At 39.6% G+C, this 27,616-nt stretch overlaps 1 protein-coding gene across 1 annotated transcript in view; it reads left to right on the top strand.

Moving 5' to 3' along the window:
• Nucleotides 1-24,433, top strand: part of SURF6 (surfeit 6) — a 90,058-nt gene extending 65,625 nt beyond the window's left edge. Inside the window, exons 4-5 of the mRNA XM_078646141.1 lie at nt 6,092-6,177; nt 23,384-24,433. Of these exons, the coding sequence (XP_078502267.1) occupies nt 6,092-6,177; nt 23,384-24,082 (785 nt within the window). The 3' untranslated portion in view covers nt 24,083-24,433. The remainder of the gene's footprint in view (nt 1-6,091; nt 6,178-23,383) is intronic.
• The last annotated feature ends 3,183 nt before the right edge of the window (nt 24,434-27,616 follow it).

Here is a 27,616-nt window from a genome sequence, read left to right on the forward strand (position 1 = left end):
ATGATTAACCCCAAACACAGGGAAATTATTTTTGTACGGTCTACCAGAATATGAATATCTATGCCAAGACATTATTCAAAGTCTTTGTACCGCCAGTTCTTCATCTTGGGTGTTTTTCTCAAACACTTCTGTGCAGCTGAAACCTAGACCAACATCCTACATCTGACTGTATTTCAAAAACACAAATGCACGGTTGGATTGCTCAGTGAGTGAGCGAGGTCTGTTGCTCCTTTCAAAATTTACAGAGCTAGTCACACAGTCCTTCTACACAGCTGCCACCTGTGACATGCGATCAGCCATCCCACGCCAAAACAGATCAGTGACAATCACCCATGAAACGGATGCCTGAACTTCTTATAGGTCTAAATGCTTAGAGTAGAGGCGTAGTTATGAACAGAAACCTCACTTAAACCAGTAATGGACCAAATACCTACTCTTGTCCTGGGATAGAATGCAAAGTTGTGCAGGATTGAACTGGCAAATTAGCCTTAAGAATTATATCCCTGGTTCGCCATCACATGTGTACTTGTCCACCTTTTCAAGGCCATTATCATGGAATGGTGGCAGAAACGCCAGAGTGAGTACTGAATTATGTGAAGTACATATGGAGTGTCTCCAGATAATCATACACCTTCGTTGTCGGTGGTATCTGACTCTGGAAAATTTCTATCAGACTTAAAATGTGTTTGCATTTCTTTTCCACAATGTCCAACTGAACTTCAATGCACTTCTTTCTGTTACTGTTTTGAATCTTTTGCACAGTTTCATGGGAATCAGTGGAAGAACTTGCGGAGTTCCTTCTCCGATGCAAGAAATGCTTGCAGTGGTAGTGGACAGCAGCAAACTAAGAGTTTCACCTGGTGCTACAAGGGTCAGGTGCGATTTGTGGTTTCACTCTAAGAGCCTCAGCAAGGTGTTGGGGTTGGCTCCTAGCGGAGGAACGTCGCCACATTGGCTCAGAACCAACTGGTGAAAAATAAAACGATGTTCTATCATTGTTTTATTTTTCAATTATCGGCTCTGAGCCAGCGCTGTAGGTAGGTTTGGGGCCGGGGCATGGAAGGAGAAGGAGTGCTACATGCACTTCTAAGGGCGCATGTGTGTTTGACCGGCCTTCTCAGGCCGTCCAAACACACATGTGCACTTAGGTTTCCCCAACATTGCTGTACTGCAAAGCCGGCTGGCAAAACAGCACAGACTCCCTGTCCTGAGCAGAGCTTTCTTTCAGCATGCCCAGGACAATCGCAGCTTTTGTGTATCTCATCAGTGGGGAACGGGGGGTCTCTGCCTGTGCAGACACTGGGGTATTTATGCTTAGTTCCTACAGTAACTCCGCCGTCACTTTATTTTCTAATACATATCAATGCATACACACTTTATTGGCACTACCAGCCAGACAAGTATTGCAAAAGTTTCCTCGTAGGCTTTCCACACTGTTTATTGTATGTCTCTTTCTTGTATTAACACGGAGAGGCTGCAGCTCACTTCTCTCCGGTGTGCTTTGTATTTGAGCAGGAATGCATAGTTTTGCCTCTTTTTGTTTCCCTCAGGAAGTCTTCACTTCCCTTGTTATTTAGTCCCTCATACCCTATCTTAGAAAACACACCTCTTGTCCACTTTTAATCAAAAGGAATACGGGAGTCGGAGGTACAACATTTGGTTTATTCAAGCTTGAGCAGATGCAAGACCAACAAGGAAAAAGCTATTCCGTGTAGGTAATGAACAACCACACAGAATTCTCCTTTCATACAGGTATACTATATTTCAAACAAGTCTGCCTACACCCCTTCACTTCCCTCCCCCTAATCCATTGGACAATTCCTTCCAGTTATACTTACAAAAAGAATAGCTAACCACACTACATTTTCAAGATAAGTGATCACATGCCTTTGCTTAATTGCAAATTGAATGGAAAAAGATCAGTTTGACTTTCCATCTCCGAGAAGCACAAATGATTAACAAAGTGTAATTATTCTAACAGCCACTCAGTACTTTTCCAAGGACATGGAGAGAAAAAAAAAGAATGTACGTCATGCATGTACATGCCATGCATGGAAAATTACTCAAACAACGTGGTACAAAGTCAGGTGGATTAAAAAAATTCTGCACTCATGTTCATATTATATAACCTCTTTCTCTTACCCCTTTCCCCATTCGTAGATGTGTTCTCTTTCCCCTGTGAACCACCAAAGCCCTACCTACCCTGTTATACCCCCCTCCCAGGGTCAACCACAGCAAGAAGAGCCTAAGTCCGCCTGGTAGCTTTTATTTTGTGCCTTCACAATTGCAGCAGGTTCTGTGGGTCTGCAAGTGAGAGTCGCGGTCTCACTCCCTCCCGCCATCTGCTCTCTCCTCCTCCATGTGCTCTTCAGACTTGTATTCTCAGAATGCCCCTCTGCTGCCATTTCCGAGAAGAGCAGTCCAGCAGCGTGTGTTAATAAGCGGCTGTGTTTTTGGAAATCTCAGCGCGCCTTGCATCTTTGTCTGTACACCTGTGTGTGTTTTTGGTAGGATCTGTCTCTCTAAACCTCCCTAGCTATGGTGTGTGTGAGCAAAAGTGTGTATGTGTACCTTCTTGCATATGCGTCATTATTACATGTGCCTACCTTTCTACAAATGTTTGTGTGAGCAGGTGTCCATACATTCTAGTGTGTGTCTTTCTGAATATTCTTTGGTACGTTTTTGTGTGCCTTACTACATATAGTTAATAGCACATATACATTGATTAATTTTAGGTGACCATGTTGTATACCTTTTGAAATGTTTGTGGATGAGTTTACTTGTGTATGTTTATGTTAGTTTGTGCATGCCTATCTGCATATGTGTGCCTCATGCGGTTGTGTTGGTATACACTCATGCATATTATTTAGTATGGGTACCCCCCTCCAGGAGTATATGGCCTGGGTTCCCCCTACTTCGTATATCTTTCTGGTCTTACATTTGTATTGGGGTGACTTTCTTTCTGCATTTGTCTGTTTTACAAATTTTCTGGCATGTATTTGTTTTGTTTGATGCTTCTTGCTCATGCTTGAATGAGCACGTAGGTAAACCTGCATGTGTGTGTGCTTGAGTGTGTACACACCTGCATAACCTCCTTTCCCATTTGCAAGTTGCTCCGGTCTTGCTCTTGGTAAATGTCTTATAACGACAAATAAGTGTCGGTCCCCCAAAATTAGTGGTGTTTTTCCCCCAACAGCTCATAAGTAGTGTGTTTTGACATTTAGATTCCTTCATACAGCATCAGTCTTGGTATTTTTCAGTGTGTCGAGTCACTTTTAGCAAATAGATGTGCGAAATTGTTTGTAAGTTGTCATCTTGTACAACAAGTTAAAAAAACAATGGGACGAAATTGGATCTCAAATGCAGAAGCTTACTGAGGAGTGCAGGAAGAGAGCCAAGGCAATAATCCAAGAAGGAAAGAACATTACCAACACTTGCCTAAAATCAGCACTATATGCCGCTGCCAAATGTACACAGGCACAATATGAAGACGACATGCTTGCCTTAGAATATCTGGCTCCAAACAAAAAGTAGAAGCCTCCAGTATCAACAAAACCCTTAACAGGAGAGGCACTCTTTGGGTAGGCGGTGGATGAGTCCTTACCACAGATTAAAAAGAATGACGAGATGGCTAAAGTGAAGGGAGACTTACAATACAGAGGTGCATTCAGGAGACGTGAATGCACACTCAGAAGACCTACAGGAAGGGGACCCGGCCTTTACATCGGGTCAACAACAACAGAACCAAGTACAAAACCGCTCACAACAAACTGCACAACAGACCACATAGCAGTGGCTACACCCTCTAAGACAGTACTTTGGATCAAGAGGAAGAGGTCGGGGAAGAGGTCAAACCTCTAGAGGTGGAGGAAATACCAGTAAGTGACTCAACAAATGAAAGATGCCCCCACAAAACAACTGTGTGAGGCAGAATAGCGAACTTCCCACAACAGTGGGCAGAAATCACCAAGGACACTTGGATTTTAAATGTGATTCGTCATAGGTACTGCATCGAATGAATCAAAATATCACCACCGATCCCACCAAAACAAGAGATATCAAAAGGTGGAAATCCTAGAACTCAGTCACAGAACTTCTACAAAAGCAATAGAAAAGGTACCAATAAAGGAAAAGAACAAAGGAAATGATTCACCATACTGCAAGTTTCCTAAGCAAGATCTTACCCTAAGACCATACTGGACCTCAGATTCATAAACATTCAGCTGCACACATTTCAAAATGACAACACTCCAAGGAGTATTTCCTCTCCTACAAAAATGGGACTAAATGGCAACATTGTATCTAAAGGACACTTATCTACTTATACCTCTGAACCAAGCACATAAAAAGTACCTACAATTCATACTGGGGGAAGTGCATTACCAATTCAAAGTTTTACCCTACAGCATAAAATCAGCACCAAGGGTTGTCACCAAATGCCTCTCAGCGGTCGCAGCATTCCTAAGAAGAAAGGGAATACAGGTTTACCAGTACTTAGACGATTGGCTGGTGAAGGAAAAAACAAAACAATAATGTCAAAGGGACATTCAAACAGTAATTATAATCCTGGAACGTCTAGGTTTTTCCATAACCACAAAAAATCGTCTCTGTAGCCGGAACAAGAGAAGATTTTCTTAGGGAAAACAATGGAATCCAAAACAGCATGAGCGTACTCCACTCAAAAGAGAGTGAAAGCTATAGAAAGCTATAATAGATCAAGCTCAAAGATGCCTGAAGGGGCAGTCTCTGAATGTGAGGACAGTCGTGAAGTTCATGGGCATATGGCATCATGCATCATAACCCATGCAAGACTGTATATGCATCCGTTCCAGGCATAGTTATACAACAAGTGGTCACAAGCCAACAGGAGTTGGGAGGATCTACTAGTTGCAACAACAAAAATACAAAAGGAGATACAATGGTGGATATCGAAGAGTATAACATTGGAGAACCTGTTAAAAAACCCAACTCCAACGGTAACCATCACAACCGATGCATCCCACACGGGGTGGGGGCACAGAAGAGCAACCTGAAATGGAGCACACATGAGCAACCTGAAAGTAAGAGGATAATGGAATGAATCAGATGCTATAAAACTCTGAAAGCTTTTCAGACATTCATAACGGGGAATATTGTCTTAATACAAACAGGAAACACAACAACGTTTCACCTGAACAATCAGGGCACTGAGCCAATTTCACTGAGCAAACTATCACAGGAGCTATGGAGCTTGGCAATCCAAAGGAAAATCAATCTACAAACAATTGACCTGTCGGGGAAGGAGAACACAGAGGCGGACAGATTAAGCAGACTAGAAAGCACCTCACACGAATGGGAACTGAAACAAAAAAAATCTGGAAAGGATCTTGAAGAACCAACAATTGACCTGTCCACAACTTCAGTGAACCGGCTGTAGGATGTCATGTTTTATTCTAACACACATTTAAATAGCTAAAAAGTAAACTGTACAAACATTGCAGTAATTAGTGAAGTCCTTGTTTCGTAATTCTGTGTGATGGATAACATTTTTTTTAATAGGATGAATACAATTCAGAACATTTTACTTGGTGCTGTGCAAATGATAAATATGTTTGCAGAAACCCAATTCCTACAAATTATTGTTCATACACTAGATAGTTTTCTGTAAATGACAGTGCACTACCACCTCATACTTTAGTAAAATATTTATTAAAAGTGAGTTTTTAAAGATGAACTGAGAAACATTCCTGGCCCCACCCTGATGGCAATGCTATTAGTGAATGTAATATAATGCACCGTACCTTAGGGCTAACTTGCATGTATGGCATGCAGTGTCTGCAGGCATGGCACACAGGAGGTGTGCCATGTTGTGCCTTCACCTTTGTCTGCACCATGTCATGCAGCCTGCAATGGCAGTCTGCACAAGTGTGGTGAGGGGTCCTTTAGGGTGGCACAATACATGCTGCAACTCTGAGGGACCTTCTCTTGTGCCCATGCCCTAGGTACCAGGGGTGTCATTTACTAGGGACTTGCAGGGGCATTTTCAATCCACAAAAACCTTGTGATCCTGAAATACTTAATGGTAGCATGCCACTTTTGTCTTGTCTTCCAGGCAGAAGGATGGACACCAGCTCATTTTTTGCTGTCGACATCCTCCGCAAGAGGTTGCATGAGAGAATAGAGGAAGCACGGGGACAGGTATGCGTTTCCTATGATTTATTTTCATGTGTTGCTGAAAATGTAATTGCCGCAAGATGAAAGGCCACACATGTCCAGTTGTGGGTTGAAGGCTTTGATGGAACATAGGTTTCAACTGCATGTGAGCATAGCCAATGAGAACATGTGACACAGGTCCGGAGCCTGCCAGGGAAATTTACTTTGGATTTCAAACTAGGGGCGCACAAAGATTCACAACCTATAGAAATGGAGACTCCAACTCTCGTCAAATATGGACTCCTCAACCCCGTTTCGAGGTAACTGGCATTTATCGATATTGGTTGAACACAGCATTCATCTTGTATGGACTCCTTTTCCTTACACCCTGCCAACTGGCCTACAGTAGCATGCCATGCCATTACAATTCGCTCCCCATCAGAATTGTTAAACACCGGCCTGCAGACTTCTCGTATACTTCCTTTCACCTTTTCTGTCCAGTCTGTTCGTTCTACACTGTTTTACTTTGTTTTTTTAGAAAAAAAGCGATGGAAACCGAGAACGAAGAGATAGCCAAGAAAGGAAGGGCGCGGCACCGGGTTGAGCTGTGTTGCATTTGGTTCTCCAGTCCGGCGCTGAATGATCCCCTGCCCTACAGCACTCAGGATCTCAGTTCACATTATTCTAAGTGCACCTAAAACACTGTAAATGACGGCAGCCTGGAAACGTGACCAATAAACACGGTCGTGCCTCCAGGCCATCTTTATTTACAAGTGTTTCCTGAGGCATTTGTGCCTCATGGGAATATAGCTACCGACACCCAGAGGGCCGCGTCCCACAGTTTGAAAACCTTTGCACTAGACTCTGTGGTGAGGAACAGAAAGAGGCCCTTGGCGCAAGTCACAGGGCATGCCTGCTCTACTCTTTCTGCCAACTGACATGGAGAGTAAACTCATAGCGGTGTGAGCATCCACCCAATAATATATATATATATACACACACACACACACACATATATACACATCTATAGCAGGTCTCCACTATCCTGAGCTCCCCCTGCCGTTTTCCACATTCTCTTTGCTGGGAACAGGCAGCCGCCCCCCTCATGTGCTGCCTTAAAGAAACAGATAAATTACTTAAGTTAAAACATTTCAGTCTCAGAGGTGCCTGTGAATGGAGTGTATATGTCCTTTAAAGAATGGCCTGTCCTTTGCCCATAAACAGGGACGTTTCCCTAAAATTAAGAAAACTGTTGGGACACCAGGAAAGTCCTCTTAAACCCGGGACTGTCCAGGAAAATCCGGGACGTCTGGTGTGCATGACCCTCATCCTAGTTGCCCTCACTTGGGCCAGACAGCCCTGGTACTCAATGCTACTGAAGATGTCCAACAGTCTTTGTGGGAATCTGTCAATCTCGCCAGACATGTTCACAACATCCTGGCCAAATCAGGCACTTATATTCCAGGTAGCACAACCTGGTGATCTGACCCCTGACCTCTTAGAGTTTTGTTACCTACATCTCAGTGATCAATGCATGACCATATTTTGTGAGGCACCTAAGCCCACTAATCACACGTCTTATGCAGTCAATGATGAGAGTCTCCACTTCTGCATCGCAGAGCAACTAGACCCCTTCAAAGTCAGTGTCAAGACATCATCTGTCACCTTTACATCTTGAGAAGTCAGGGCTGGACCTCTACAGGTTTCCACTTAGAGAACACTTATATTGTTTCTAGACTTCTGTAGTTAAGGTGTTCATGGGGGACCTAAAAGGATAATACCCCAAGACCACTCCAAGCACTGGTGTGGAACCCTAATGCAGTTCTCACAAGGCATCTGAGTCTGCCTTTCAAACCCCTGTACTCTTGCACTCGTAAACAGCAGGCTGGCACAAAGCACACAAAGTTTTTGATGTGACCCACTAAAGGCCTTTGAGCAACAAACAGCTAAAAACTGTCTGCAGGCAAGACCTAAAAATAAGAACTGGACCATGTTTTCCTTGGGTACTTTCAACTGAAACATCCTCGTGTCCCTGTGGTAGCAGGCCTTGCGAGTCTGTGAAGACTGTTAGTGTAAACTGTAAGACGGCGAATGAACAGAAAGTAAAAACTTTGCTTTTGAGATGCCATAATTTCCTATTCAGTCAGAAGTTGATCTTAGCTGATCTTCCCCTAATTTACTCCTGCACATTCTACTGCTATGAAGAAGTCTCAATGTCTATTTTTCTGGAATTGTGTCTCCGTTTCCACTCGTTCAGTCGTTGAGGCAAATGCAACATGCTAACTAGTTATTTGCTCAACCTCAGTAGCACATGCCAAGGGCCAGAGCACCTGTGCCACAGTGACCAAATGTTTTCCATAACGTCCTGTGGTCCTTTTCCTCCTGTAGGGCAGTGTGCCCTTTAACTGATACCAGGTTTTCAGTCCCATGCCCCTCACATCCCTCTTCCATCACATGGATACAACTGCAGCTGATCATGCAAGGAAACCTTAGGAAGCTGCCTTTTCCATGTCTGCTTCTGGGTTTTCTTCGCTGTAGCCCTCTCCTGAGAAAGGAAACCAGAACCCCTAAAGCACTGATAATCTGAAAAAGATGGAGTACTTGTGCCCGAGTGCTTGTGCCTGAGTGATGGCAAGAACACAGCTTGGTGTGTTAAAATGTGATTCCGTTTTGCAATACCTAGGGTGAGCGACCCATCAACAACAGTTTGGTAACTTCACAATCTGGTAACTTTTTGAAATCATGGAATTGTTTCTGTAAAATGATTGTTGATCACAGGATTATTTGTTAGCTAAATAATGTTGCAGTGCAAATCAACCACCCCCCCAGCTCTCCCCAAAACCGTACACACTGTCATTGCACTTGGACCATCTTCTGGTCCTCTGAAGGTTTGAACTGTGCAGAAAGGAATATGTTGAAGGAAGCAGGGTTCTATTTTGTTAAACGCTACGTTGGTGTTTTTGTGGATTCACTTATGGGCAGTTTTTAATTTATATAGGTGGTGGATAGCAGCACTCCTGTTATTATCACCAGAATTTTGACCCAGAGCAAGATTTATTTATTTATTTTTGTGATTTTTTATATAGCACAACATGTCCTATAGGCATCAGAGCACTTCACAAAAAGCAGAACGTATCAATACCAAATGGAGAATATTCAAGTAATGTCAATGGTGGAGAGAAAACTATGAAAGAGAGGGTGGAACGGTGTAAAAAAGAGGCATGTAGGGGTGGATTCAGAACTAGGCAGACTTGGTATTTGGCAGTCCTGGTAGTCCGCATGACCATCTTTGGGCTTATATTTCTAAGTGTATTTAAAAAAAAAAAAATTATTTCGTTAAACTGAGCACTGGTTGTAGGGGAGGCAGAGATTCCAGAGGGTGATTCAGGTGAAGTGTGGATAGAAAAGTGTAGCTGCGATTAAGCTGAAGTCTAGATCTCCTCCCATTAGCAGCAAGGGTTACAATATCTGAACAACACAGACTGATGATCAGATGCTTTGATAGCCTCGGTAGAGGCAGCCTGTGTGCTCAAGGCGGTAGTAATGGTGGTTTGTTTTGATCCAGCGGGCTATAGAAAATATATCATAAACAACGCTACCCAACTTCATAAACTATAAACAAAATTCTAAACTAAATATGGACCCATTTATAAACCTGATATATTTTGGGCCTGCTGAATCAGGTGGTCAGAATAAATCTATATACACATTATCTACAAACTATATACATATTTATACATTTGCAGAAAGAATATTGTCATTAGAATAAAACCCAACCATTTAAACGACCACCATAGGCGACGTGATCTAGCTAATAGTAACCTACACTTCTGAATAACCAAGACCAGCTTGTTTGTCAAAAGTAAGATTTTATTTACTAATTTATGGTATATAAGTTGAAAGTTTTATGAATGAAATTTATTAGCAATAATGCAAGCATGATTATAATGAAATATGAGAAAATTACTATTTAAGCAAATGAAACGATTTTAAAGAAAATATATAAAGTTTAGCATTTCTAAAACCTAATTCCCTAACTGAGCTAAATAAATAGAAATTAAAGTAAAGTTCTTTGAGGATTCTTACGTGCTCCACGCAAAGTCCAGCAGCACATCACCCTCATCGGAAAGTCAGAAAGCAGCAGCCAACCCATCCCTAAGGGCATGACTTTTTATACCTTTCTACGCTAACTGAACTAAGCAAAGGAAAGTTTTCAGAAATCTTCGACGTCCCATTGGCTGAGAGTGACAAGTGACATGTCACCTAGTTATCAAAAAGTTCCACTAAATCATATTTCATAGAGACCATTGTTCCTTCCACGTGAAGCCAGAAGCTTCCTCATGTTGCAACAAATGTATTAAGTCATTCTCGCAGCGTCCATAGACTTTCAATACGACTTCCGCGGATGCCAAGTTAAGGACTGACAAAATGTTCACTTTCGACCTTGGCCATGTCCGACAGAATGATGTCAGCTCATCAGTTTTTGCTTTGTGAATGCAGCTTCAATAAACGCTTTAATTCAGAATGGGCGTCTCGTGACTTTCTGCAGAATTATATGTCAGCTCTTTTTCTGCGGTTCAAATGACTAGGCCCAAAAGCAGGCAACTTATGTTTTCTAGTATAAAACAAACACAAGAAAAGTATTAATGTAAGAAATAAAGTAGATTCTGTATCCACCCCATGGTTTACTAATTAATTAACCCACCCGATTAATCAAAATGTTACCTAGCCATTGCAAACAAATAAAGCAGCGTTTATATCTACCAGTCTCCGTTTTTCCAAGAGACCCATATGCACCTAGAATAGTAGAAATGACATCACACAGACAAGGAAAAGCAAAACAAGCACATGCTTCTTTTAAGTTTGCAGCAATTAGTAATGACAAAAAACGAAAACAATAAATTATTTTATTATTTTGCATGAACAAAAAGATGCAACATTTATGCATGTTTTTGAGCACACATGTTAGTCCCCCCACGTGTAAAGTTTAATCTAAGTTGTATTAGCATAACATATCACAAATCTTTAATATTATTATTCATGTTATGGAAATGTGACTTTGCGAGTTTAAACAAAATTTTGTTTTCTATCTCGCTCCATCAACTCCCTCATCTGGTGATTAACAAATCACCACACCAGCACTCAAAATTTTGGTAAATTAAATTTTTAAGAAATCGATTCAAATTCATTTGTATCAGTAAACTTAAAAGTCTGTTTCTGCATAATCTTTGCAATTAACATGACGCTCTCTATGTAACTCCTGTAATTCGATCTCCCTTTCTTCTTCTTTTCTGAGTTTATAGATTCTTTTCTTTTCTTTCAACTGTTTCTTTCTTTTATGTAACAAACAACCTAATTTGGTCAAAATAAAAATGAATACTATTATAATCAAAGGTGCCAGAATCTTGCCAAGAATTGAACTTCCGATATTATGAAACCAGTTTTTAATTGCTTGAAACCTTTTTGAAAGTTTCCCTGTAAAATCTTCTTCTTCTAAAGGAATTATCTCTGAATGCATTTGTGTAATATTCTTAATATACATTTCAATATTCTTACTTTCATCAGGTATATATGTACAGCAATGTTGGACATGTAAAATGCCACAGACTCCTCCCTCTTTTGCTAGGAGTATGTCTAAAGCAAGTCGGTCTTGAATTACCATAGATCTAATTGCAATAACTTCAACATTCACTAATTGAAATCCATCAGCAGTGTCAGTTGATAATCTATCAACTATAGTGGACAATTTTCTAATTCTCCCAGCATTTAGGGTTATACCAACAAAAGGTATTACAGCTTGAAAAATATCTCCCAGAACTTCAGTAAAAGTTTCTCTTTTAGCTCTATTTACATAATTATGAATTTTAAACAATCCTTCTGAATCTCTGTCAACATGAAACACTTTAGGAAAAACAATTCCCACATAACAAGTTCCATACCAATGGTCTGGAAGGTTGTAGTAGGCTTTGTCACCACAAACAAAATAAATCCCAGGAAAGATAGGATCTTTTCCACCTTTAAATCCCCAACCTCCCATAATCTGATAAGTATCTTCACAGTTACTTGCACCTACAAAATAATTATCAAAAAGTGTATTATCTCTTCTAATGCAAAGCTTTCCACTAACTGGTTTGTCTATGTGAATTGCAATATTTTCAAGCATTTTGCCATTTAATTTCTCATCCTCTTTTTGCCAGAAGGCTGACTTAGTCTGCTTGACTAATTCATTTCTCTTATAAATTGCTCTTCTCTCCTCAACCATATTCAAAAATTTCTTTCCTTCAGCACTTAATTTACATGTTAGATTATTCTTGTAAGCATACTCATATGTGAGTTCGTTAGTAACAAGGAAATATTCTCTCATTTGTTTTGCTTTCTTATGCTTATTTAAAGCATTATCAATCTTAACATTAGCAAAAATTTCATCATAATTTGAATAGTAATATTCTAAACGACCAGTTTGATAAAATAAACTAGTTAATACACTACATGTTACAGCATAAGTGAGAGGAAGCATATTATATGTTACTCCCTCAGAAACAGAAGCAGGTAACTTAACACAGACATAGCAGTCTTTTGCATCCATTACCTTTACATATTCACTCAATAGCTTTGTGAATGTATTACTTGAAAAATCACCTATTGATTTATCTTGATGAATGTTAGGCTGATGATCAATAACTTTTGCAGATGTACTATGTTTAGTTTGGCTAACCAGAGCTTTGCTTGTTATGTTAACTTTGTGTAATTCTCTATTCATTTCTAAAGGGATAATCACAGCTAGTACCAACCAGAGTAGAACTAAAATGAGCAGACATACCAGAGTCATCTTACAGCATCTTTTAAAAACAGAACATTTTGAAGTGCTCTCCTTAACATAAGGCATTTTTAGGTTAGTTTTAGCCTCAAAAATAAAAATAAATTTTAAAATTTATATACACCCCCCTTTTAAAATATATTTTTCTTTTATAACCCTAAACAAGATTTCTTCGACCTTATGTCATACATAAGTTTTCTTCAACTAAACAGTTTTTCTTCGACCTTGTGTCATCTAACAAATTTTCTTCAGCCTTTTGCCAATTTAATAATTCTGTACTTCAATCATTGTCACTAATTTCTTGGATTTCGTTTTCTTCTTCACTACTATCATATATGTCAATAACAGGTGGAATTACTAAGTAAGTCCACTCAGGAGACTTGTATTTTTGGTTTGGTCTTATTATTCTCTTCCCTTTTCTCGATATCACTTCAATTTTTCTTCCAACTCCAACTTCTTTTCCAGGACTCTTTTGACTACTGATTTCTTCTACTTGTTCTATTGGCTTTTTGATCAATCTGACTCTCAATCTTCCACCTGGCCAGTAGTCTGCTTTTCTCACGTACTTCTTCTTTGGTTCAGAATTATTTGATTCTGACTTCCAAGTCCTTTTCTTTCCGTTTTCACTTCCACCTTCCACGTCACTTTCTTCAGTTTCGTAGTCTGAAATTTCAATTGACTCAGGAACTTCTCTATTCGGCAATTTCACTCCTTCAGGAACTTCACTTTGTCTTCCATCACTGGTACTCGGTAATTCCTTCTCCTCCTCTTCCTCAATTACCTCTAACTTCCCAGATTTCGGATATTTGTTCCTTACTTCAGAGTTTATTCTCTGCCTTTCGATACTCTCCTGGTCTGAAACTTCCTTTTGTTCAGCTTCTTTGTCTTCAATGGAAACAACCGAATCCTCAGTTATCTTTCCTTTTAACAGATTCTCTTCACCTTCAGAATCTATTTCAATTATTTCCAAGTCTTTTCTTGTCAGATTTCCATTCACTGGCACATTCACTGACACAGTTTCCAGATGTCGACTTTCTTGTCGATCTTCAGAATCTGGAATTATTTCACCTTCTGTTCTGTCTTCTGCTTCAGAATCAGAATCATCTGTGGTATCACTTTCAACATCAGAACTCTCAGGAGTTGGTACTGGAATAGTATGACTAGGATGAATCCAACGTTTTAATCCTCTGCACTTTACAGCATTAGTAGTGATCAAAATTATCTGCCTAGGTTTCTGCCATCTAGGAGCTAGACAATTCCTTCTCCGATGTACTTTCGTTCTGACCCAATCGCCAGGTCTCAGATCATGAGTCAAAACTTTTTCATTTGATTGAGCTTCAGTTCCCACCTGATTAGACACAGAAGTTACCATATCAGATAACCTTTTACAGTAATCCAAAATTGCACTGTCATTTATGCTCAACAGTTTACCTACAGGTATAAAAGCTTGCCTCATAACTCTTCCCATTAAAATTTCATGAGGACTCAAACCTGTCTTTTTATCTGGTGTACTTCTTAATGACATCAAAACAAGTGGAAGAGCATCTGTCCACTTAATACCTGTCTCAAGACACATTTTTCCAATTCTGTTTTTAATTGTTCCATTTATTTGTTCAACTACACCTGATGCCTCTGGTCTGTATGCACAGTGTATTTTCTGCTCAATGCTCAAAGCTTCACAAATTAACTTCATCAGTTTGTTATCAAAATGGCTTCCTCCATCACTCTCAATAGTGACTGGAAAACCGTACCTTGGGATGATTTCTCTGAGCAATAGTTTTGCTACTGTAATTGAATCACAATGTCGTGTAGGGAAAGCCTCTACCCATCTTGAGAATAAGCATACAATTACAAGCACATATTTCAAACAGTTGTGTAAAGGCATTTCAATGAAATCCATTTGTAACCGGGTAAAGGGACCACCCTCTCGACCAATTATTCCTGTCCCCACCACTGATTTTCTGTTTGGATTCATTTGTTGGCATGACAAACACCTTTGACAAAAAGATTCAGCAATGGTTCTAAATTTGGTATTGAACCATGTTTCTCTAAAAAGTCTGACCATAGAATCTCTTCCTAGATGTGCTGGACCATGATATAATCTGGCCATGTCAGCAATCAAACAATTTGGTAAGACTACTCTGCCATCTTTGTAAACCCACACTCCATCTTCTTCACGTGGTCTACAATCTGATCTTAACCATAGGTCTTTTTCATCATTTTCTGCTTCGTTTTGTAAATCTCTAATCTCATGCCATGTTTCTACAACAGTTGTTAGCATTAATGAATTTGAATCAGTTTCTTTACTCCTCTCCCGATTGTATGAATAATTTTTCCTTGCGCAGTACTTTGCTGTTTCGTCTGCGAAGGCATTTCCCTTGGAAATATAATCAGTTCCTCTAGTGTGCGCTGCACATTTGACAATGGCAATTTCTTTTGGCAATTGTATTGCTTCAATTAATCTTCTAATGAAAACTGCATTTTTAATTGGTGATCCTGTTGATGTCATGTATCCTCTCTGTGACCAGAGTTGTCCATAATCATGTACAACTCCGTACCCATACTGACTATCAGTAATGATGGTAACTCTTATATCCTTTGATATTTCATATGCACGAATTAAAGCAATCAATTCAGCCACTTGTGCTGAACGAACTCCTTCAAGACATGATGCTTCTTCAACATCTACAACTGTACAAACTGAGTATGAAGCTTTCAAGACACCTCCTTCGGATCTTAAGCATGAGCCATCTACAAAGTAGACAAAATCCGATTCAGACAAAGGTCTGTCTTTGATGTCTTTTCTTGGTTTAGTGCAGAATTCCATGACATCTAAACATTCATGTTCTGTCTCAATGTCATCAACAATTTCAGAATCAGGCAGTAATGTAGAAGGATTCAGATTCAAACATCTTGAAATCGAAACATTATCTGCTCCCAGTATGATTTTCTCATACTTTGTCAATCTGCTACTTGTTAAATGTTGAGTCTTACCTCTTGTCAGTAATATTTCAACTGAATGAGGCACAAAAACTTTTACAGGAAATCCCATAATGATTCCTTCACTTTGTTCGAGGCTGATACTTGTAGCTGCAACTGCTTTCAAACAACCTGGTAATGCTTTTGCAATTGGATCAAGAACTGCAGAGAAGTATGCAATAGGTTTCTTTAAATTTCCATGTCTCTGTATTAACACAGATAATGCACATCCTTCTCTCTCACTGCAATACAGTTCAAAATCTTTCTCATAATTTGGCATACCTAAAGCAGGAGCTTGACATAAGCTCTTTTTCAGGTTCTCAAAAGATTCCATCTCAGCATCATTGAGAATAATTGGATCTTTTACATCTGATTTGGTCAGTCTTTGTAGTGGTTTTGCAATTACTGAAAATCCACTTATCCATTGTCGACAGTAACCTACCATTCCCAAGAACATTCTGACCTGTCTTTGTGTTCTTGGTGGTAACATTGCCTGAATCATTTTTATTCTCTCTATTGTTACTTGTCTTTTTCCTTTTGCAATTCTGTGACCAAGATATTTTACTTCTTGTTTGCAAAACTGTAGTTTTGCTGGGGACACTTTATGTCCTTCTTCTGCAAGGCGATTTAACAGAATTATTGTGTCTGTTACACAATTTTCTCTTGTCTTTGCAGCTATTAACAAATCATCAATATACTGCACCAACGTAGACCTACCTGGTAAGTCTAAATCTTCTAATGATCTTTTTAACAATTCATTAAAGATTGAAGGACTTTCTGTATAGCCCTGAGGGATTCTTGTCCATCCAAGGGTCTTACCTTGGAATCTGAAAGCGAAGATTTCATAACTGTCTGGATGTAAGGGAACAGTAAAGAATGCATTGCAAAGGTCAATGACTGTGTACCATTCAGCATCATGTGGAATCTGAAATAGAATTACTGCTGGATTTGGAACCACAGGACAACATGGAATGACAATTTGATTAACCTTTCTCAAATCTTGTACGATCCTAAATGTTCCGTTAGACTTTTTAACTCCCATAATTGGTGAATTACAAGAGCTACTCTTCATTTCCTTTAATACACCTTGCTTGATTAATTTTTCAATTATAGGTGTAATACCTTCAATTGTTTCTGTTTTCATTTTATATTGTGGAGTGTTTGGAAATTCTATTCCCTGTTTCAATGCAATTTTTACAGGATCTACGTTTTTCATTAGACCCATCTCATTCCCAGTAAAATCCCATATTTCAGATTTCACTGCTTCTTTTAGCTCTTCAGGTAAATCCTTTTCTTCAAATGCAGGAAACAATTTTGTTTCTTCTGCTTCCATCATCATCATTGTCATCCTGTATAAACCATCTTCCTCCATTGTTTGTAACTCAACTCCATCAGGAGAACAATATATTCTGCAATTCATTTTACATAGGATGTCTCTACCTAATAGATTTACTGGACTACTATTACAAACCACAAATCTGTGTTTGTCTCTGTAGTTTCCAATTTCAACTGGTACTGGATCAGTTAAGTCTGTTTTAATTTGCTGATTACTTACTCCGACAACTTGGATGGTATCCCCAGAGAGAGGTAGGTTTTCAATTTCCACTGATCTAACAGTAGAACGGGTAGCACCAGTGTCCACTAGAAAAGTGATGTCTACATCATTAACTTTCCCGTTTACATAAGGACCAGACTGGTCAACCTCAAGAGTGGCTCCAACAACACACTCTTCCTCCTCTCTCGGGCACCGTCAGCAATAATCATCAGAATCACTGTCTTGACTTTCTGCTAATAAAAATTGTTGTGAAACATTTTGCATTTGAACCCTTTGCTGCTTTTGCTGTTTTTGTGGTTTTATTACCTGTTCACTTCCCTGAAATCCCACGTTTGGATTATATTTTTGAACTCCCCCACAATTCGGAAAAGGTGGTTGTGGCAATTGGTCTTGACGATTATTCACCTGTTGTTGTTGCTGTTGCTGTAACTGTCGCTGAATATTAAATTCGTTTAACCCCTGTTGCATCTGTAGCTGTTGCTGCAGGTTAACACCATTCTGCATCTGTGGATTCAATAAGGGATTCTTTAAGTTTTTAGGAGGATGAGGACACTCGTCCCTCCAATGTCCAATTTCGCCACAATTAAAACAAGGTAATCTTTGTTTCAGCTCTTCTATCTTTGGGCTAAATTTCTTTGGGAAATTATTACCTTTAAACTTTCCTTGTATCTGGTTTGTATTTCCAGTTTGAACAAAATTAGTGTTCTTATTTCCCATGCTGGCAATCTGTTGCTCAGCCACCTTTACCTGAGCCCACATGGCTTTCTCCTTCAGCTTCTTCTGTTTTACTTCTATTTCATCGCTACAATATTTTGCTTTTCTTAGAATATCATCTACAGATAGTGATTGCCATCCGACAATACTAGTTCTGATCATTTCTCCAATTTCAGGTTTTAGTCCATAAACAAATCTATAGACAAAATGACTCATGTCTTTTTCATCTAATTTTTCATAACCACTGTATTGTTTAAAAATTAACAATAGTCTTTCATAAAAAGAATGAACTGATTCTTTTGTTTCCTGTTCTGTTCTTTCTATTTTAACCCAATCGACTTCTTTGGGTGGAATTTTGTTTTTCATCCAAACAATTACTTTTTCATAGAAATCCATTACAAGTGGATTTGGAGCACCTGTTTCTTTAATTCGCTCAGGTTCTGTTTTTGGCCAACTAATCGATATTTTGCATTCTGTCCAAAGATCAGATGGAACTACAATGTCAAAAAATCCATCTAAATCAATCCACAGAACTTTTGACACTTTGATAAATCTATCAACTTGCCTGTACCACTCGACTGGTTTTTCCCTCAATTTTGGAAAGTCATTTGTAAATAACAGAATGTCCTGTCTCGACCACGGGACATGAACATATCCTCCTCCTGCTACTTCTCTCATTGGAAATTGTTTTGACAATTTTTCCAATCTTTCATCTTCCTTCTTTTTCGTCCATTTTACTCTCCATTTATTCAGTTCCCCTAGCTTTTTGATATAGACAATCAAATCTTTAATGTGAACTATTCTTCCCATTGAGTTCAAACTCTCAATGTCACTTTCTGAAAAGTCTAATCTGTAATGCTTTGCAAAATTCTTTTGTTTACTCACATCGATTTCAAGTTCTGCAGCTAGATCCTCTAATTGATCATATTTATTTTTCGTTTTCCACTGAATGCTTTTGCAAATGAATAGTAGTTCATCATCCCGATAGTAATTTAAACTATCTGGGCCAATTGTTCCAATTATTAATTCTTCGATATTCGCTTTTAATTTGGCCACATCAAGTTTTGGTGTGGTTACCCTGACTTCAGGACTCCCTATATCTGACATAGCACCCATTGGTGTTTTTGGAGATAAATCCTCATTAAAAGTTAAATCAGGCATTCTTGATTTAGAAGTGTTTAATTCCGTTAAATCTGAATAAAATTTTTCAGCAGCCTTTTGAATTTCTGTATTTAAAGGAATAGTTAATCCATTTTTGTTTGTATTCTTTTGATCAAATACAGGCTGAACAGGACCAATTGTTACTGGAACTGTGACAGCTTCCATGCTTTTTGTCATTCTTTTAATTAATTCTTCTTTAGATCTTAAATATTCATTATAATCAACATCTTCAACATTTCTTGTCTCTCTTGCATAATCTTTTGGAGGTTCCCTTGCTCTTGGAGTCATTGTAAAATGTCTACCTTCATTTCGAGCATTCTCGAATTCTGATCTTCTAGGAGTTTCAGTGATTTCACAATTATTTGGATAAAGTTTAGGAGCTTCACTAGTTGGAGGTGCACTCGGTGAAGTTTCAGTAGAAACCACCGGAGTAGACCATGATCTAGGAGGTCTCAAAGGCTGATTAGGCTGATTCTTTCTAGTAGTTGTATATATTTCTTCCATAACTGCATCCTCAGATTCACTTTCCATAGATTTCCCTGTAGGAGAACCCATTACCATTTCATGAATTAAATACAATCCTTCACTCATGTTTCCCTGTCTCCACATTCGCAATCTATCTTCATGAGTTTCTCTTTTCCAAGATGGATTTTTAGAAGGTCTTTTAATTCCACTAGCTTCTCTTTGTAACTGATACATCTCGTCTTCCCACTCAACTAAAGCTTCAAATTGAGTTGGTCTCGGTTTTGGAACAAGAGCATTCATTTTCTCTCGTAAATTTCTTAAAACTCTTACATTAAATGAACCATCATCAGGCCAAGCTAAAACACCGTCGTTCTTAGTATATCGTTTCCAACTGTCGAACCATAAGACAGTATGATATCCGTATTCACCTTCCATATACGCTGCAGGTGTTTTATACTTATGAAGTAGTTTACCACCTCGCGTTTCGATTTTCTTGTCAGGTGAAAATAAATTTTTGAATTTCTGAAATAATGTTGTCTTTTTCTCAACATGTTTAAAATGATAACTCATTTTTAAAAGTTAAATTTAATTCACAAAATCGTTCGTAAAATATTTCCGGGATGTTCCGCAAAACAACCAATCCGTGCGCGAAACACACCAACAAACCAATTACAGTTGAGCTACGTCACTTTTCTGCTCAACCAATAAATTTGGAGTTTTTCCGAAGGACCAATCAGCTCACAGGCCGTCAGAGACTTAAGAGCCAATCAGAATACAGCTTGTGACGTAGGTCACCCAATCCCAGCGCGGCTCTGTGACGTACACAGCAGCTGCGGTTTCTCGCTTCTCACTCCTGGCGCTTACCCCTCCTTCACAAAATCTTTTCACAGCGCCATTTTAAGGACACTTTTCAGTGTAAATTAATTCTTAACAATGACTATAAAGACAACATCTGTTCGTTTCACTATTTAGGATAGTTTACATACATTCAAGTATCCACACTTCGGAATAGGCGGCGCTATTCACACTAAGGATAATATTCAATTGTCAGTAGAGTAACCTTACCCCACCCTTCTAACACGTATAATTATGAACTCGCTTTGCTCTGAACCCACCGCGAAGTGAAAGTTCTAAGAGTTCCACTTGAACATAAAATACAATTCAAACTCGCACTTTTACACGGAAAATTCCCTAATTTCAAACACACATGAAATCCGTACAGGACTCTCACCTGTTTATAGATATCATGCACCGTTAGCAAAATAACGACGTTATCCGTACAGGGCTCTCACCTGTTTATAGATATGAAACATGTACCCGTACAGGACTCTAACCTGTTTATAGATAATCATGCACCGACGTTAATTTTACCCTTCACTCAAGCTCGGATATAACTAATACTCTCATCACAGTGAGTTTTATGGAAGGCGCTTTGTCCCTTTTCTCATGCTGCTTTGATTTCTTAGAAAACCCTCACTATACAAGATTCAGACCTAGCCCTAAAACTGTGCTGCTCGGCGACAACACTATGGTACTCGGCGATACCTCTTGTGATACTCGGCGATATCACTACAAACAGAACAGATGGCTTGCGTGACTAATTTCTCGCCACACAATCTATACCGGTATAGCTTACAGATAGCACGAAAAACGAACTCAACAAGTGTTAAAACATCGATCCTATTTCCATACCATAACGCAACCCTTAGCAACCAACATATTACCTTGGTTACTCCTTAGCAACCATCAATTTCTGCTACCAGAGAATTGATCCAGCGGGCTATAGAAAATATATCATAAACAACGCTACCCAACTTCATAAACTATAAACAAAATTCTAAACTAAATATGGACCCATTTATAAACCTGATATATTTTGGGCCTGCTGAATCAGGTGGTCAGAATAAATCTATATACACATTATCTACAAACTATATACATATTTATACATTTGCAGAAAGAATATTGTCATTAGAATAAGACCCAACCATTTAAACGACCACCATAGGCGACGTGATCTAGCTAATAGTAACCTACACTTCTGAATAACCAAGACCAGCTTGTTTGTCAAAAGTAAGATTTTATTTACTAATTTATGGTATATAAGTTGAAAGTTTTATGAATGAAATTTATTAGCAATAATGCAAGCATGATTATAATGAAATATGAGAAAATTACTATTTAAGCAAATGAAACGATTTTAAAGAAAATATATAAAGTTTAGCATTTCTAAAACCTAATTCCCTAACTGAGCTAAATAAATAGAAATTAAAGTAAAGTTCTTTGAGGATTCTTACGTGCTCCACGCAAAGTCCAGCAGCACATCACCCTCATCGGAAAGTCAGAAAGCAGCAGCCAGCCCATCCCTAAGGGCATGACTTTTTATACCTTTCTACGCTAACTGAACTAAGCAAAGGAAAGTTTTCAGAAATCTTCGACGTCCCATTGGCTGAGAGTGACAAGTGACATGTCACCTAGTTATCAAAAAGTTCCACTAAATCATATTTCATAGAGACCATTGTTCCTTCCACGTGAAGCCAGAAGCTTCCTCATGTTGCAACAAATGTATTAAGTCATTCTCGCAGCGTCCATAGACTTTCAATACGACTTCCGCGGATGCCAAGTTAAGGACTGACAAAATGTTCACTTTCGACCTTGGCCATGTCCGACAGAATGATGTCAGCTCATCAGTTTTTGCTTTGTGAATGCAGCTTCAATAAACGCTTTAATTCAGAATGGGCGTCTCGTGACTTTCTGCAGAATTATATGTCAGCTCTTTTTCTGCGGTTCAAATGACTAGGCCCAAAAGCAGGCAACTTATGTTTTCTAGTATAAAACAAACACAAGAAAAGTATTAATGTAAGAAATAAAGTAGATTCTGTATCCACCCCATGGTTTACTAATTAATTAACCCACCCGATTAATCAAAATGTTACCTAGCCATTGCAAACAAATAAAGCAGCGTTTATATCTACCAGTCTCCGTTTTTCCAAGAGACCCATATGCACCTAGAATAGTAGAAATGACATCACAAAGACAAGGAAAAGCAAAACAAGCACATGCTTCTTTTAAGTTTGCAGCAATTAGTAATGACAAAAAACGAAAACAATAAATTATTTTATTATTTTGCATGAACAAAAAGATGCAACATTTATGCATGTTTTTGAGCACACATGTTAGTCCCCCCACGTGTAAAGTTTAATCTAAGTTGTATTAGCATAACATATCACAAATCTTTAATATTATTATTCATGTTATGGAAATGTGACTTTGCGAGTTTAAACAAAATTTTGTTTTCTATCTCGCTCCATCAGTTTCCCTCTGCCAGAACTCTATTTGTAGGAGCGAGGAGGGGCTGTGGGCTAGGAGGAGACTCCAATTACTGCTGTGATTTAGGCACCACTTGTAATCCCTGGGTAGCCAGGACCACTGGGGTTAGGGTGATGTCTCGCTGTCCTTGAACAGAAATGCTTCCAGGCTGCATTGGTTTGCTAGGGTATTGTTACTTTGTGAGTCTAGAATACTTTAACATGTTCTCTTTTCCTTTACATTCCATCTAGGGCTCTTCAAAAGGACTGTCTCAAGAAGAGCGGGAAAAGAAACGTCAGCGCAGGAAGCAGGAGCGAGAACGAAAGAAAAGAAAAAGAAAGGAGATCAGGAAAAAGGTGAAAGAAGAAGACGACGAGAAGGCCCAAGGTGCGCTGGGCGAGCCTGTGGTGCCAGATCAGAAGGCCACCACCCAAGTACCAGACACATCCACCATGGTCTTCAACAAGGTGGAAATCCCTGAAGATGCGGTGAGCAAAGGCCCCCAGCAGAAGAGGGAGAAGAAGAAAGAGAAGCTGAAGGGAAACCTAACTCCGCTGACTGGCAAGAACTACAAGCAGCTGCTGAGCCGGTTAGAGGCCAGGAAGAGCAAACTGGAAGAGCTGAAGGAAAAGGATGAAAAGAAAGCCCAGGTACTGGAAACCAAAATGAAATGGACCAATGTCCTATATAAGGCCGAAGGGGTCAAGATTAAGGACAATGAGGTCTTGCTGAAGGCGGCCTTAAAGCGGAAGGAGAAGCATAAGGTTCAGCGTAAGAAACAGTGGGAGAAGAGGACTGAGCACACAGAGTCCAAGATGCAAAAGCGGCAGGACAAGAGGCGGCGGAACATTCAGAAAAGGAATAAAGCCAAGGTGGAGAAGAAGAAAGAGCGGGCTCGCAAGAAGGGCCGGGTTCTGCCCGAAGACCTCAAGAAGGCCTCTCTCAAATGAACCAGATGTTTGCCTGTATGCACACAGTATGCTCATCCGGGATCTGGCCTCTGCGTATAGACCACATGTCTAGTGACTGATGCCTCTGCTAACAGTTGAGCCACCTTTTCCAAAGTTCAGGCCTGCTTTTGTTGGACCAGTTCTCCCCTTTTAGCAAGGACGGTTTCTGAATGAGCAGAGCTACGAAAAATAATTTGAATAGGAGTTGAGGTGCTCATGTTTGTTCTAAACCATCAAATGCCTTGAAGGTCTTCTAGTCCATGATTTTTTTAAACCGATCGCCCTGATATTGTTGTTGTTCCGTCATGAACAAAGAGTGATTCATTTTGTAAAAAAAGTTTCCACTTCAAACTTGCAGTTTGTCTATTTATTCAGTGCACATTTACTCTTCACGTTCAAAGAGTGCGTAACTTTTTGTGATCCAGGTTCTTGTGTAACCACTGTAGGTCTTGCAGGTTGTGTTCAACAAATCTATTTCTTTTTATGTAAATAAACTTAGTGTTTATTTATTTAGTGTTCTATATAGCGCAAACTTTACCCGAAAGGGTGTCAGAGCGCTTAACAGAGACATAGGGATCCCAATTGCGACAGCAGCAAGCATCATAAACTTACAAATGAAGAACAATATAAAACAGTATATACAAACAGTGCCAGTAGAAGATCTCTGTGCTTACAATAATATGAGACTGACCAATTATGTCAAATTATAAATTTCCTTTTTAACCATCGAAGAACTCGGGGTTCAAAGTTTAGTTGAGTGCTCGCCTCAGTGGCATTTCGAGCAGGGGACCCTGTATATCCTAGTGCGCTTTGTTCTGGAAGTCATAGAGGGGCCTTTCTGAGTTGTAAATCCGTAGGTAATGGATGAAGAGTCAATAGACAGACGCCTAGGCAAATGATTGTAGAGAGTTAAGGTAGGGATTTACCCATTAGGAAGATCTTAGCTTCCTTCTAGAATTTTGAATGGAACGGTATTCTTCTAATGTTTTGCGGTAGCGAGTTCCAGATTCTGGGTGCGGCGTCTGAGAAAGCTCTGTTGTATGTTTTCTTTTTCTGGAAGAATGGAGGTTTCAGCCCAAGCTCTTTTGTGCCCCGGGAGTTCCTGCCTCCTCCAGATATCACCACTTTCTGAGCTAGATACGCCAGTGTTTTAGAGTGAAGCGCCTTCTGAGTGAATCAGGCCAGTTTGAGTTGTATTCTGGCTTCGTATGGATGCCAGTTCAGAGCTTTTAAGTGCAGAGAGATGTGATTGAATCCAATTATGAGTCTTGCAGCTGCATTGAGACCCGCTTTTAGCAGAGTTGTTCAGATCTTGGGCAGGCCAGATAGAGTTGAACATCCGTATTAAATCCTCGCGATAACCAAAGCCTTAACTGCCATTTTGAGGTCTGACGTTTCTGGGAATGGTTTCAGTTTTTTAAGACAAATAAGTTAGTACCGTGAGTTTTTAGCCAAAACGTTGATGTGGGCTCACATGTTCAGTTTTCTGTCCACTGTGATTACTAGTGATTTGGCTGAGCCCATTAAGATCGGGGTGCAGTTAAGCACGATGATCAGTTTGTTCCATTCCTTTATTTTCCCACAAGAGGGAAATTAGTAAGAATTCAGTTTTTTGCGCTTTCAGTTTAAGCTGATTACATGTTAGCCAATGCATGGCCATCTTTAGTGCTTCATTCATTGGCTTGATCTCCTCCAGCGACGAGACTTTAATGTAGATCTGTATGTCATCTGCACACATATGAAACGGGATGTTGGCGTGTCGCAGTTTTTCAGCCAGAGGTTCCATGCAGAGGTTAAAGGTAGTTAGGGAAAGAGTTGATCTTTGCGGTACACCAATGGTAATGGGGGACAGCTTTTGATTTACTAAAAATCTGTGCGATCTATTCTCCAGGAAAGATTCAAACTATTTGAGGACGGTTCCTGACAGTCCTATCCTCCTTCTACGTCAATATAGCAGTTTATCATGGTATACTGTGTTGAACGCAGACGAAAAGTCCAGAAGAATAAAGAGACCAGCTTTGTCTTTGTCAAGAGCTTGCAAGGAGTCATCCACTATATGAAGTATTGTAGTTTCCGTACAATGGTCTGGTCTGAAACCTGATCGGCAGCCATCGAGAAGATTACATTTAGAGATGTGATGGCTAAGTTGATGATGCACATTTTTTTCTAGCACTTTCGCTAATAGGGGAATATTGGATACTGGCCTGAAATTATTTGGATCCGCAGCGTTCAAAGGTCTTTTTGAGATGGGGATGACTTGCCCAGTTGTTAGGTAGTCTGTAAACTAGACTTGCGACTGAGAGGCGTTTGTTATCGCAGTCCACATGGGGACGACAAATTGATTGGTTGTCGTCGAGAGTTTCGAAGGGAGAGGATCATTGAAGTGGTTATTAGGCTTTGTAGATGAGAGGATTTTGAAGATGTCGTTGTCATCCTATAACCTGAAAGAGGACCATTGCGCTTCATTTTTGGGCAATGCTTGGAGGGAGTGTGCAAGTTCATCGATTTGTGCAGCCGCTATTGAAGGTAGGTTGATTGCTGCTGCACTAAGCTCATTTCGCAGTGAGTTAACTTTGTCTGTGAAGAAACAAGCAAATTCCTTACAGTTTATTACAGGTTTTGCCTCTTATTTAGAGGATTTGGCCAATTTATTCAACTGTAGTTTTACCATTTCAAAGAGTTTACGTGGTCTATTTTGAGTGTTCTCCAGTTCCAATCTAAAGAATTATTTTTTTGATTTAAGAATGCTTTTGTTGTGTGTGTTTCTGGTCTTTCTTAGTAGTTTTAGTTGAGGGGATGATGGGTGTTGTCTCCATTTCCGTTTGGTTAGTCTCAGGTTTCGCCTTTCCTTGTTCAGGGAGACACTAAGCCAAGGATTTTTGTCTCTATCCGTGATTCATCTCAGAGGAGCCACTGAATCAATTGTTTCTGACATCGTTGCATTGTAGTGGTCCGTGAGTTCGCTGCCGTTTGTTATGTGGGAGGGTGGAGAAAGATCCTTCTCACAGCGCTCAGCCAGTTTCATATTCTAGGTCTTGTGTATCTCTAATACATCTCTTAGGTGACATATTATGTAGTTCTTTCCTTTATAACTCCTGGAATTTGAAGTTAATAGAATGGTGGTCTGACCAATCGCATGGAGAGATCAAGATTATATTGACTGCCTTTTCCTTAGAGATGATTCAGTCTATTGTAGATACTTTCCTGTAGGTTGGGAGAGTGCAGGTGTGGGTGAAAGTTTGGTCAGCTAGGAAGTCTTTAAAGACATTAACCTGGTTCTTGTTGGGACCCTCCCAGTGCAGATTGAAGTCCCCCAGGAATAAATCATTGTATTGGGGGGAGGAGTTTTGTGTAATGTTTTCCATTAGGTGGTCTATGAAGGTAACGTTCTTATTTATTTTATTTATTTATTTATTTATTCAAAGTTTTATATAGCGCGAACAGGATCCTTACAGATATCAGAGCGCTTCACAAAGACAGTGTAGGGGCAGTAGGAGTGAACAGAGACAATGGGAGACAGTATAATAGTCAATA

The sequence above is a fragment of the Lissotriton helveticus genome, chromosome 5_1 (assembly GCF_964261635.1).
Source record: "Lissotriton helveticus chromosome 5_1, aLisHel1.1, whole genome shotgun sequence".
NCBI lineage: Eukaryota > Metazoa > Chordata > Amphibia > Caudata > Salamandridae > Lissotriton > Lissotriton helveticus.